Source organism: Ambystoma mexicanum, chromosome 2p (genome assembly GCF_040938575.1).
Source record: "Ambystoma mexicanum isolate Mex_15411 chromosome 2p, UKY_AmexF1_1, whole genome shotgun sequence".
Lineage (NCBI taxonomy): Eukaryota > Metazoa > Chordata > Amphibia > Caudata > Ambystomatidae > Ambystoma > Ambystoma mexicanum.
The window spans coordinates 479,746,353-479,759,857 of NC_090923.1; the positions used below are offsets into that span (position 1 = coordinate 479,746,353).

Genomic DNA, 13,505 nt, shown 5'->3' on the forward strand with positions numbered 1-13,505 from the left:
TCCCCAATGAGTATTTATTTTATTTGGATATACGCCCAAACCCTTAGGTATCACGGCGGAGGTTACAAGTATGTTTATTGGGTTTATATAGCACTTTAATCCAAAGCACTTTACAATATAACAAGGTACAATAATGAAAGAAGCATATATTTAATCATGAAACCAGTGAAACAATATGTAGATCAATTTAGTTAGATAGAGGAGGTGAGGGAAGGGTGAGGAGAAAGGGAGAGGAGGTAGTCAAGGGAAGGAGGAACAATATTTCAATTATCTAGTTCAAATTCAGGTGGGTGTGGGAAGGGAAGGGTAGGAAGGGGACAGGGAAGTTGGAGAGGAGAGATGGTAGGGAAGGAAAGTCAAGGGGGAGAGTGGAGAAGGGCTTTCAAGGAGGTGCGGAAGGTGGTGTAGGTGGGGATTGAGCAGATAAAGAGGTAAGGAGTTCCAATATAGGGGAATTCCAATGCTTAGAGTCTAGACAGTTACATGCAGAAGTTGCACATTAGGTTAAACATGGAAATAGAAAAAAACTGTTTACACAACTAGTTGGTTGTAGGCTTATAGAAAACATTGCAAGAGTAAGGGGCAGAAGAGACAGTGGGGTCATGTGGTAGTATTTATTGAGCAGCCATGTTTTTAGAAGTGTCTTAAATTTAGGGTAAGCGGTCTCATTGCATATGTTGCTGGGTAGTGAGTTCTAGATTCGCAGGGCTGCTATGGGGAAGCTGGAGTTCCCTGATCTAGCATTAGCGAAGCGGGGGATGGAAAGGTATGTGTTGGTGCTGGATCTGAGTGTTCTCTCAATGTTTTTGTGTGAGAGGCTTTGCCAGAGATGGATGGGGGCATTGTCTGAGATGCATTTGTGTGTGGTTGTGAGTGTTTTATGGGGTATTCTTGTTTGTCCTGGCAACCAATGTGCTTCTCTTCTGTGTTGCGATATGTGTTCCCTTCTATTAATGCCCAGTGCTACTCTAAAGGCTTCATTCTGTAGTAATTGCAATTTGTTTAAATTTTTCTTTGAGGTGCCTAATAGAGGATATTGCAATAGTCTATCTTTGTAAGGATGAGGTCTCTGGCGAGCGTGAGGCAATTTTCTGGGATGAGTAAGGGACTGATTAGTGCAATATGTTTGGCTCTGTAAGCCGTGGAAGAGACGAGAGCGCTAATGTTTCCCCATGGCGAGACTGGAGTCCAGGTAGACCCCTAGTGTTTTGACTTGGTGTGATATGGTAATTGGGGTGCCATCTATGACAATGGGGGTATAATCTAGGTGGAGCTTGTTTAAGCAGGCCGGGGCGCCCACTAAGAGCATCTGTTTTTTTTCTCGTTAAAGCAGAGACTATTTTTTGCCATCCAGTTTTGGATAAGATAAAAGATTTTGTTAACGCAAACAGTGTCCCGTTCGAGGTTGCCTGTGATTGGAATGAGAATGTCTGTCATCAGCAAAGTTTGCATAAATTACTCCCATTGCATCGAGTACTGCAAAGAGTAACTTGGTGTAAGTGTTGTAGAGTGGGAGAATGACATGAGTAGCCAGGCGTCTCATCCAAGGTCTTCGGATTCCATCATCAAGTGGTCGACTCTGCCTTCCAAGCCAAAAAGCCTCACTTTTATGCAAGTTTCTTCAATTCATTCCAGCCTAGCAGTCAGTCTCCCAGCAGGGTGGCTGTCCTTGCCGGACAGCCAGCCTGCCAATCACCTAAGAGTGCATTTCTCTCTCCTAGGAGACTAAGCACAAGGAGTTTTGGGCACTTACCTCACTTCCTACCCCTGCCAGACATACTGGAGCCAGAGGTGGGCTTCACTTGTGAATCCCGGCAAAGACAAAAAACAAAGGGACCAAACCTGGGTTGGCATGCAGAGTAAATCTCGAGGGACCTTCCCAACAATAAATGGTGAAAAAAGAAGACTGGGGCCATTTTGATGAAATGGGCACCCCTGGGTGCTTTACTATAGCTGCGAACACAGCCCGTGGTAAAAACGCACAATGGTAGTAAAAAGTAAACCACTGCCACCAGCCATTCATTGTAGAAGGGGTAACATAAAAATGTTACATGAGAAACTAGACAAAGGGGATGCTAAGTAAACTCTCTAGCAGCATATGGTAAGATAGTGTGTGCAGGGTCTAGAAAGTTAGTCAATTTCACTTCACTGCTCTTGGAAACAGTAGTTTATCTAAGAGAAGGTATTTAAACCTTTGGGAAATCTGTGAGACTTCCCTGTCTCACTGCACTGACTGTGCTGTTTGCCACATAACAGATTATGCCTATGGAGTTTGTCACACTCCAAAGCTATAAAGAAACACAGAGTCCAAATCGCAATAAAGATAAATGAGAAGGTGCGAAAAAGGGCTCACTCTCTCCAGGTTAGAAATTAAAAGTCCTAAAGTCCAGCAAAAGAGCTTGGGGTCTCTAAGGTAGAAAGGAATTAATACATTGCTGAGAATTCTTCCTAACAGTAGTCCTATTAAACCATCTCGTCAGCACCCCCCCTTGCTCTTCACTTAATCTGCATTTTCTGTATGTTATTATGCTCACGTTTTCCATCTGTGATGTCATTATATTGCACTATGTTTGTCTTTTACTTGCTCGTGTAACAACTGTAACATCTTCATTCTGTAAGAAAGCGCCCAGATGCCTTTGGGCTTGGCGCGCTATATAAGCTTCAAAATAAACATTTTTCAAGCGACTCTCTGTGCTTCTCTGAACATATTTGCCAAAATGACTGCTTGGATTCCATTTTTCAGGGCAGGACACCTGCCTCTGCATAGCAGTTCTACGTTTTCTGGTTTAGGTGGTGTCCTCTTTTCTTCTCTTCCAGATCCATGTACTGCTTTGGAAATATTTCTTAGATGAAGAATCCTTGGGTGGAAGGAATCCACTAGAGAACAAATTACTTGTATCTCAGTAATGTTCTTTCTGGTGAATGTTCCTCTCATGGATTCCTAATTCCCCCCCCCCCCCCCACCCCCAGGTCCCCTTCCTCCTTGGTGGGCGGATATCTAGTACACCTTCATTAGTTATCCGGTCCCTCCGCAACAGAGTGCTGGGGGAAAAGGCAGAGGTGTGAGGTAGTGGGTCGTGGTGCCTTGACATATACTGGCCCCAATGTCCTGTCGGGCGAGTAGAGGAGTCTGGCGGAGCCAATCTAGAGCCACACTACACCCCGTGGTGGCAGACACATTTCACAAGATCAGCTGCACTGTAGATTGTCTTAGATGAGGAATCTGTGCAGGCCATCCATCGCAAAGAACATTACCAGGAGGGGCGAGAATGTGTTCTTTAGTGCTAGTGGGTTCCTGTAGAAATCAATGGGCCTATAGAAACCAATGAGCAAACCTTAAAATGGAAATGATGGCCTACAAAATCGAAATGTGGGCCAAGTGTCCCAAAGTCCTCAAGGTAATTTGAGGGTGAACAGATACCCAATCAACCCTACAATTTCCAACAGTGACTCAAACAAGCAACTTTAGACACGCAACCTGCCAATTGCCACGTATCATTGCATTTTGTTGATCGCGTACCAATCTCATGGTACACAATTCTGTAATGATTCAGTTATTATGAGATTACTGTCCATATCTGCAGATAGTTTCAGATGAGATAATAGCCAGGATTTGAATTTCTAATAAAAGACCTCTCCAGTGGTGTACCAACTGAAGGTGCACCTTAGAAGATATCTGTATTTAAAGATTTAGTGTCATTCCACTAACACAAGGCAGAGCAAGTTTGTGTCTGGTGAGGGTGTAGAAGGATCACACCAGGAGCTCCAGTACAGTGGGTGCAAGGCCAAGGTGAACAAATCACTCCAGGGACCTTCCAAAGAAGATGTACACATCAGCACTGGACCAGGCTTGCCCATGGTGTGCAAAACGTCAGCCCAAGTTGAGTCTGTTCAGGGCATGCACAAACACAGTATCTGAAGATGCCAAAGTTAAGAGGACAAAAGCTGCAGTGCAGACAAAATCCATGCTAGCAAGATGAACTTCATACAAGAGAAGAATAGTGCCAAGAGTGACCATGCACACTGCAGCGCCACAAAGAAGTTGCAATGAGACTAACACAAGAGCTCCCTGTAGCCAGACTGGGGATTCATGATCTCGGTAGCAGCCTCCTAAAACTTAGAACGGTCCCAGAAGTAGTTTCAGCGCTGACAGATTGTCGCACGCCTCTACACAGCACTTTCACTTCTGTATACAGGCACAAAGCAAAGCCAGTAGCTTCACAGGGGCGCTTCGCAATCCGACAAGGCAGTGTACAAGCAACAGTAGCTGAGCCCCATCTCTACCACTGCAAACTATGCTCCCCTCTTCTGGGTGTGCCACAGCAAGTCAGTAGCACAGACTGCTTCACAGCAAAACAGGCTGATCCAGCTGACCCTCCACATCAGAGGAAGGAAGCACCTTGCAGGCTCCATCAAACGCACACTTTCCATCCTTGACTTGGCTTTCTGTTGTAGGGTTCATAAAGTGGTATGCTGGAGCAGGTTGAGAATGCATGTTAATCTCCCTCATGCTCCTCTCCAGGATGAGATGGTAGCCATTTGAAATATCTGTAATGGGAGCTTGCCTAAAGGAAAATGGTGCAGGAGGTATTGTACAACCAACTTTTTTCAACAAGATTAACAATAATATTGCTAATATATATATATGTATGTGGTTTGTCTTACAGGAACAAACAGAGAATGCACTTTGCCTTGACAAGTTTACTTCAAGAGGCACAAAATAATTTAAAAATATTTAAGGTAAGCTTTATTGAGCATGTTCATTAACCTTCTCCAGCCAGTTTGTGATTTATTTCAAGAACCAGTATGGCATTTTCAATCAGAAATGACTTACAGTAGCACATTTACAAATGGCGGAAGCATTCCCACAAATGGTGCTTATACAATAGCATAGAGATGAGACCAAGTAGTGAGTCAGCTTATTATGGTGTAAAAATATTAGGACAAATGTCATGGACAAAGCAAAAAAAGGGAAACCAAATGCATCTAAGAAAACGGGTGACTTACAAAGGTAACATGAACCTAAGGGGGCAAATGCTTTAAACTAAATAGGAGTTCTGATTATACAAAATTACATTAGCATCATTGGAGTCAGTGGTGGTGGGGTCAGGGTGGTGAGGGCAGAGAGAGTTCCCTCTATCCTGGGCTGGCTTTTATTGTTGTGGGTTATAGTGGAGCCGGCGAGTAAGGAGAAATGGCTTAAGCGACAGGAGGCAAAGGCCGAGTATGGGACAGTGAGGTTGAGGGCTGAGTAGGATTGGCGGGAACAAGATGGTGAGTAAACTGAGATACAATCAGACATGAACTGAGGAGGAAGACCATTAATAGCCCTGTAGACTAGGAGAGAGAACTTGAACAGAGAGCGGTGGTGCATGGAGAGCCAACCAGCATGTTGTCCATAGGTAGAAGTGGAGGAGGATCTGAGTAGGTTGCAGAGTTGTTAGGCAAGATTGTATGCAGTAACCCTGTAGGAGACTACACCAGTCTTGTCTTCTTGGTATTAGGTAACCCACCTATTGGTATAGGTCTGTACTACACAAGTTGGTAGTGTGACTGAGCAGCCAGACTTATCTCAAGAGGGGTAAATGTGAGCTGTAAAATCGAAATCCACAAATACAAGTATTCCAATAACACTTAAACTCAGGTTTTTATAGTAAAATGTTTTTTACTTCAGTCTGTTTAAAATGAGCATTTTTTAAAAGGGCAATGTGCAACAATAAAAATACACTTCGTAACACTTTCTCAGAATCAAGATAAGCAAGTAGATATTCGTTAGAGATGTTTCATACGCACTTCCTACACCCTGGGGTGACTTCAATTACTAGGACAGAATTGGCATTTATATATCACCTTTTATACTTGGTAGAATTCTGAGGAAAGGACAGGAAACGTTAAGGGAAGGGTAAGGTTAACTTTTAAATCTCCTAATGAAGTCAAGATTAAAACTTTGCCCAGCGATTTTAGTTAAAAGCCAAGGTATCCCCTATGAGGGACAGTTGAAATGAAAGTCAATGGGACAGAAGAGTCTGCAAGGAACCAGACAGCCAAAGGCATTTTGGAACAGTCTATGGAGCTGAGGCACTTCTTAGATAGCCGAAAGTCTTGCACAAAGTTAGTTTGTTGTAGAAAATCAGTTTGGCCACAAGCTGGTCTACATGTGAAAAGTTAGAGCTAGAATAACTCTAGAAGAGCAGCTACTGCAAATCTCAACTGAGACCAGCAAGATACAGACACAGAGGTAAGTACCCCTTAGTCAGAAGAGTACCTTAGGTTGGAAGAGGATCCAGCTGGCTTCTATGCTGGCTGCAGAGGTACAGATCCTGTGTTCCTGGGCCTCAGTCGTGGGGACAAGAGGGAGAACGTCTGGAGGACCCCTGCACAGCAGTTCAGAGGTCTGCTGTAGCTACGGGCTCTTTTCTGTCCAGCGGCACTTCATGGTTTCAGCTACCGGCAAAATGGACACTATGGGCTTCTTTCACTCCTTGAGACCAGCACTCTGGTGAGATGACTGAAGCTTGGGTCATACAGCCTCAGGAGGGTCCTCTGGATCTTCCTGGTGCTTTGGTCGGGCTTAAAGACGTTGCACTCGACTACAGATTTTCCCGACCCCTCACTCTTGGTTCCTGCCACAGTAAACAAGTTCAGCCAGTCGGGCAGGATCCTCCAGCAAAGTTGATCTTGGGCTTATTTGGTCCCACTAACCCAACCCACGGGAAGAAGTAGTCCTCTCCGGAGCTTCTCTAGTCCATTTGGTAAAGGAGTGTCAGCACAGCAGCCGGGCTTGACCAGCCAGTTCAGTGGTCCTGGAAGGATGCAGCAAGTTTCTCTTAACAATTCCTTCATCGATGTTTCTTCCAGCGGTCTACTCTGTTTTCAGTTCAAGAAGCTTCTCCTTCTATGCAGGTTTCTCCCCATTCATGCACAGCCTACCGGTCACTCACACAGCAGGGTGGCTGTCCCGCACGGACAGCCAGCCAATCATGATTGGGTGCATCCAGGTTGCCAAGGAGACGATTAGGACCGTTTTTCTGAAGTCCAACTAAGGGCTTAGTAAAACCATTCAACTGAGGCAGTACAAAACTCCACTCAAGTATATGGCTGTACCACCTGAGTTCATGGTAGCATAGACGGAGCAGCCAGCCTTATTTTAGGAGGGAGAGAGGGCTGTAGAATCAGTACAAATGAAATTGTAATACAAATCGTCCAAATAAACACTATGTATGTAAAAATGAATAATTTATTTAAATACAGGTTAGGCCCAGATCAATCTAGGGGTAAATAAGTACTATCACAGATTATATGTAATCACAATTATAAAAACACAGACCAAAGTATAAACCTCATTTGGAACACCTAACAGTAGTTCTAAGGTAGTCGAAACCTTTTCATTCACATTCAGTATAGGTCACACCTATTCTTGGAGTAAAAAAAATGGTTACTTTAGCAATTACATTCAGTAATGCAAGGGCAGTAGACCCTATAATTTGTACAGTGACCCTCAGTACAAATCACACAATCGGTCAACTGGACAATATACTTTTTTTGAATAGTGGAACACTTATTCCAGGTACAGTAAAAACCTAGAACTATACTAGGTGAGTAAAACCTAAGGATGTAATATTCAATTACAGGTGCTTTTGAGACCAGTGAAACACAGATTGAGATAAGCAGTAACTCTTATAACTTATTTTTGGATGGCACACAGCTAACTCGAGGTAAGTAAAAGCCATTTACTTTTTTAATCTCACAAGGAATCCAAGTTAGAGATTTGCCAACTATACAAGTTGCTGATGTAGGATTTATAAGGGACAGTTAGAACCAGAGACTCTGGGTTAGATAGCACAAGGAAAGTAAACCCTAATGTTACACTTTACTGAATGACTCAGTTATTCTAGGTAGGCAACAACCTAATACAGACTTATTCTGGACAGGCCAAAAGCAGGTCGGGGGAAGCAAGACCCAGTTGGGGGAGACTCTTACAATTACCCTGCAGAAATAATCTGGTGAAACCAACACATTACTTTTGGGAAGAGGCGCAATCTAATCACAGGCGAGTAATATACCCGGACATCTACTTTGTTAGAATGGCAAGACAGTTTCTATGGAAAGAAATGTTAACCAGAATAGTGCATTACACGTCCAAGGTAAGTAAGAACTTTTGAAACTGTTCACTCTTAGAGTTAGTTACCAACCAACTCTTTTACACGTAACTTTAAAACATGTATATTCTTTTCTAGGCAAAAGGCCCAATCCCTTAAGTCTTTACCTTATTCTTGGAGCATGTATTCTCTGTGGCAGAAGGGGGCTCACTAGGATCTAGTGTCCAACAGGCAGTGTCAGGATAGGTTCTTAAGTAGCAAAAGTCAGAGTTACTTAGGAAGACTGGGCAAACGGGTGAGTACTTTACTTCTGAGTTAGAAGAGGGTCCAGGGGCTTCATTGAAGACACCATAGCAGGATTCTAGCGGTGGAAGTGGGTGCATTGGATGATAGGCCTCCCCATCACAGAAAACACCCCACAGCTACACAAATCCCAAGAGACTTAAGGGAAGTACATACCCAAGCCAATGCAGTACTTCAACATTGAAGAAGATTTTGCAGCAGGAGGACTTCAGGGTCTGCATCCAAATACCTGGTCAGTGGATTCCATGTTGTGGCGACTGAAAACAAGACTTCAGAAGGAAGTTTGCAGCAGGAATCGATGAAGGCTCTAGGCAAGGTTTTCCTCGCAGCTGAATGTGGTTCTGCATGTTTGGCACCTTTTCAAGGAGCACAGAAGAAGACAGAAAATCGTGGTTCAATTATCGTTGTAACTATTAGGGAGAATTTCTAAAAAATATGCTAATTCCCTTCACCTTAGAGGCCCCCAGCAACTTTGCTGGATTTTGAGGACTTGATTTTTTCACCTGGAGAGAGTGTGACCCTTTTTCCCCACTCTCTCATGTATTTTGATGTGTTTTACCTCTGTGTTTTCTTGGTTATGGAGTCTAACCAACTCCATAGGCCTCATCTTTTTCATGTCACGCAGCACCCTCAGTGCAGTGACACAGGGAAGCCTTTCAGGCTTTCCCAAGGTTTAACACCTTATCTGGGATAAACTACTGTTTCCCAGAACAGTGGAGTGAAATTGACTTAACTTAGTCCTGTAAATTTCTAGACCAGGACACTATATCTTCCTATATAGTGCTGCAGGGGTTGCCTAATATCCCCTGTCTAGATACTTGTGTAAAGTCCTATGTTACCCTTTCCTCTCAGAATGGCTGGTGGCAGTGGTTTTGCAACAAACTACCATGATTTTTCCTGACCGCAAACTATTTGTAGCTCTGATAACATTAATTCGCAGGAGCCATGTTAAATCGCGGGAGCCATGTTTTTCAAGATGCCGCCCAGCCAGCATTGCTAAAATGGTTCCCGGTCTTTTTTTCGCCATGTCCTTGTGGAAAGGTCCTTCTAGAGTTTTTCTCTGCGCGCCAAACCAGGTTTGGACTTTGTTCATTCGCCTTTGGCGGCCGTTACGAGTGAAACCCGTCTCTGGCTCCAGAGTGTCTGGGGTAGGCAGGAAGTGTGGGAGGTGCCCGAAACTCCCTGTGCTTAGTCTCCTCGGAGACCCAAATGAACTCTGTACTGATTGGCTGACTAACTGTCCGGCAAGGACAGCCACCCTGCTGGGTGAGTAGCAGCTAGGCTGGAATGAATGGGAGAGAACTGAATAAAAGGAGTCTCTTGGCTTGGAAGGCAGAGTCGACCACTGGACGAAGGACCCGAAGAAGAGCTTGAAGAGGACAGCTGCTGAAACTCCTGGACCGTTGGTTTGCCCGGTGAAGCCCTGCTGCAGGTCCGAATCATCAAGTTTGCATCGACAGACCGAGAAGCCCTGCAAAGGACTTCTTCTCCCTTTGAGTAGGTAGGACCAATCCACTCCCAACTAAGCCACCTGGACACCTAACTCTGAGCTGGTTGCATTTCCTCAGAGTGCTGCAGGAAACCGTAGAGCCAGGTAGAGGGACACCAGATTGTGTGCATTGCTTGTAAACTGGCCTAAAGCGTTTGGAAGATCCTCCGGACTCCCACGACGTCGGACCGGCTGAGCCGAACCTCCGCCCCCCTTTCCCCCCCACTCCCACCCTCAGCTGAGTGTGGGACCTCTGAAGTAAGGACAGTCAACCTTGACAGCCAGGACCAGCGTTTTAAGTGCGGTAGCTGAAACGCGAAACAGCCACTGAAATTAAAGTTTGACAGTTGCGAGCTTGTGACCAGTCCCAGTGCAGTAGTCCCCTGACGTCCTCCCTCGTGTCCCCACGACTGAGGTCCAGGAACAGTGAGATCTGCAGGAACTGCCAGAAACAGAAGTAATCAGCTGCATCTTTCATTGAAAGGTACTGTAAAACAAGACTGAGAGAACGTGCAACTCGCAGGCCTAATCAGCTTGTGACCCAACATGATTCTTCTTTTTATAAACTACTTCAAAGAACTTGTAGAGACTTTTCCGTTTACTTACAGAACCGCTTTATCCAAGACTTTAGCCCATTGACTTTGGCCTAGCCTATGGAATTGTATTGACTCTTCTGGTGAACTCAAAATACTTGCACTGTCTAAGAATAATTGTAGTCTTTTATGTTCTGATAACCTTTGCATTTTACTCCTCTTGAAAAGTATTGAAGTTAATTTGTGTTATTATATGATTGCCTCCTTCTAATTAATTTATATCTGGCTGATAATAAATTAATAAGTATTTATCCAAGAAATCTTGAGTATAAGAGTTTATTTGAACACCTGTGATTGTAGACCTCTGTAACATCATTATTGCTCACATTCCCCTCTTGAGATGAGCCTGGCTGCTCAACACGCTACCAAAACTGGGTAGTACAGACTTATACCAACGGTTGGTTTGCTTACACCTGTAGTCATAGTTGTGTGTAGTGTTCCCAGAGGGTACTGCATACAAACATTGCCTAACACCTGGTGGCAGCAGGTGAGGATAAATTGTAGAGTTGTTACATTGAGAGTTCTGCTTTACTTGTGTTCAAATAGTAACCTTCACAAGGTTAAGTACCACTAGAAAAGCAATTGTAACATGCCAGATATGGATAACTTCAAACAGTAAGCCCTAATCCTTCTAACAGTAGAGCAACTGCAAGAAATGTGTAAGGTTAGGAATCTCCCTGTTAAAGGAAAGAAAAATGAATTGATTGAAAAATTGATCAATCAGCAAAACCTGAGTATTAGGCCCATCACACCTGCCATCTCAGAAAATGTGGAAAATGATGATGAGGATGATAATGATTCAGAGTCTAACTCTGCTATTGAAGATTCAGAAGCGTTAGAAGAGTCTCAGGATGTGAGCTCCTCTTTACCTCAACAAGCTCTTAGGCCTCAGCCTTTAGCCACAGGGACCCTACCAGATCCAGTACCGAGTCCGGAATGTGTCTCTTGAAAAAATGAGATTTGGGTTAGAGTTTAAAAAATTGCAAATCCCAGCTGAAGCCAAACTTCATGATCTCAAACTAAGGGAAATGGAATTACAACATGCTCTTGAAATGAAGATATTGGCTCTTGAAAATGTTTCTATCCCTGAGTCTTCTAGTTCTTCCAGTCCTGAGAGACCTCGCATGCCTGAAGAAGCTGTAAGTATGTAAGAGGTGAAACTTGATATTTTGGATTGGTTGGGTGCTTTTGAATAGAACTATGGGATACAGGGTTTCAGAGGGAATCCGTTGATCCTTTGGTTTTTGTCTAGGCTCCCCCAGGTTGCAACTGATGCTGTAATGGAGGAGGTGGACGTGGGGGGGGACTTGAAAGATTGGAGTATGAAAACGTGAAGCTAGCTTTAATAGCTAGATTTGGGAAAACTCCTTCCCAGTACCTTAAGAGGTTTAGGACCCTCAAAAAGACTGATGGGTACCCCTTAGGCTACCTGGGGGTGTGAATGTTTGAAAAACTTAGATGGTTGGGTTAAGGGTTACAGAGTTAATACTTTTGAAGCAATTAGATCGTTTTTTGTTGGAATCTATCTTTGATGCCTGCTCTCCTGAGCTGAGACAGCATTTGGCTGACTCTAAAGAGATTGATCAGAAGAAGCTAGCAAAAGCTGCTGACTTGCGGGTTGCCAATAGGGCTACTCACAAGGATTCTGGGGCCACTCATAAAATGGATGAGTGGAAGCAACAAAAGAAATATGACAAAGAGAATTCTAAAACCTCCAATCCAAAAGAGGGCCAGGAACAGAAAAAATGGTAAGCCACATAGGAAACCAGATCAGTCTATTGATTTATCTGGTGGCAAACCAGATGGAGGTCAGCAGAAGCCCCCATTTGTCAAAACATTTGGAAAATGTTATGCGTGTGGATCTACTGACCATGTGAAAGGTGATCCCAGAGACAAGGATAAACCAGGGGTCCACACTGCCCCCTTTAGCCTTCCTGCCTGAGGGAGAAGTACATATGGCAAATGGAGACTTTGAACTATTGGCTGAAACCCCCATTGGTGTCTCTGCCAGTGTTTCGTTCGTGTCCCTGGGACTGTGGGAACAGCAGAATTTAGATGTATATACTTCTATACCAGATAACACAAAAGAACACAAGGACAGTGTACTTGTTAATTGACATGAGACCTTTGCCATTAGAGACACTGGGGCCAGCATTACAGTGGTGGATGAAACTTTTTTCAAACCTGAGGATGTTGCTAAAGCACCCAACGGCCTCACTAAGCTTGCTGGAGGCCCTGTCCAAATACTTCCAAGACTACCAGCTTTCATCCAGTGCAACAATATGATTGTAGGAATACCGGTCAGTGTACAAAGTGAGGTGCCTGGGAGAGTCCTGCTGGGGAATGACTTAAAAACTCTTGGAGTTGTATCAAGCACCCCCAGGCCTCCCAGTAAAACAAACGGGAGCAGACAAGGAAGGCCAGAGAGCTCACCCTAGATGACTCAAGAGATTGTTACAGGAGAACCTATAACACCCAGTCTACAGGAAATGCCAACTTCTGTTTCCAGGAAAAAGGAGACAAAGTGGAAACCCAAAGTCTCGGGGAAACAAGAAAGATAAGCAGTCCTGTGCATCAAACCAGGACATCCCTCAAGAGGACAAACCTGTGACTACTCCACCAGCTGAGGCTGAGTATGAGAAACAACCACAAGATGTTGAATCAGCTGCTGAAGATTCAGAGCTGGAAGAAGACCTCCCCCCTGTTGGAGATCTGTATCCTAAAGACCATCCTGAGCTGCAGTCTTTACTTGCAGAAGAAGGCCCCTGTAGGGCAGACTTCAGCAGAGGTCAAGGAGTGTCCTATTCTTGAAGGACTTCGCCAACATGCAGCTTCCCAGCAAGAGCTAGGGAAGTACAGGTTGTACTGGGAGGATGGCCTCTTTTACATCAAACCTACTGAGTCTATCCCAGTGGACTACAGGAGACTTGTAGTGCCTCAGTAGATAAGACACCAGATTCTACAGTTAGCCCATGAGATTCCTTTGGTAAACTTTAAGAAGACCAAAGAAAGGATTCCTCT

At 44.2% G+C, this 13,505-nt stretch overlaps 1 protein-coding gene across 2 annotated transcripts in view; it reads left to right on the top strand.

Annotated features, from left to right (window-relative positions):
- The window catches only part of IPPK (inositol-pentakisphosphate 2-kinase), a 322,707-nt gene that overhangs the window by 166,450 nt on the left and 142,752 nt on the right, over window positions 1-13,505 (top strand). For both annotated transcript variants that reach the window (XM_069643864.1, XM_069643865.1), the window contains one exon: window positions 4,668-4,740. In XM_069643864.1, coding sequence (XP_069499965.1) covers window positions 4,668-4,740 — 73 coding nt within the window. The remainder of the gene's footprint in view (window positions 1-4,667; window positions 4,741-13,505) is intronic.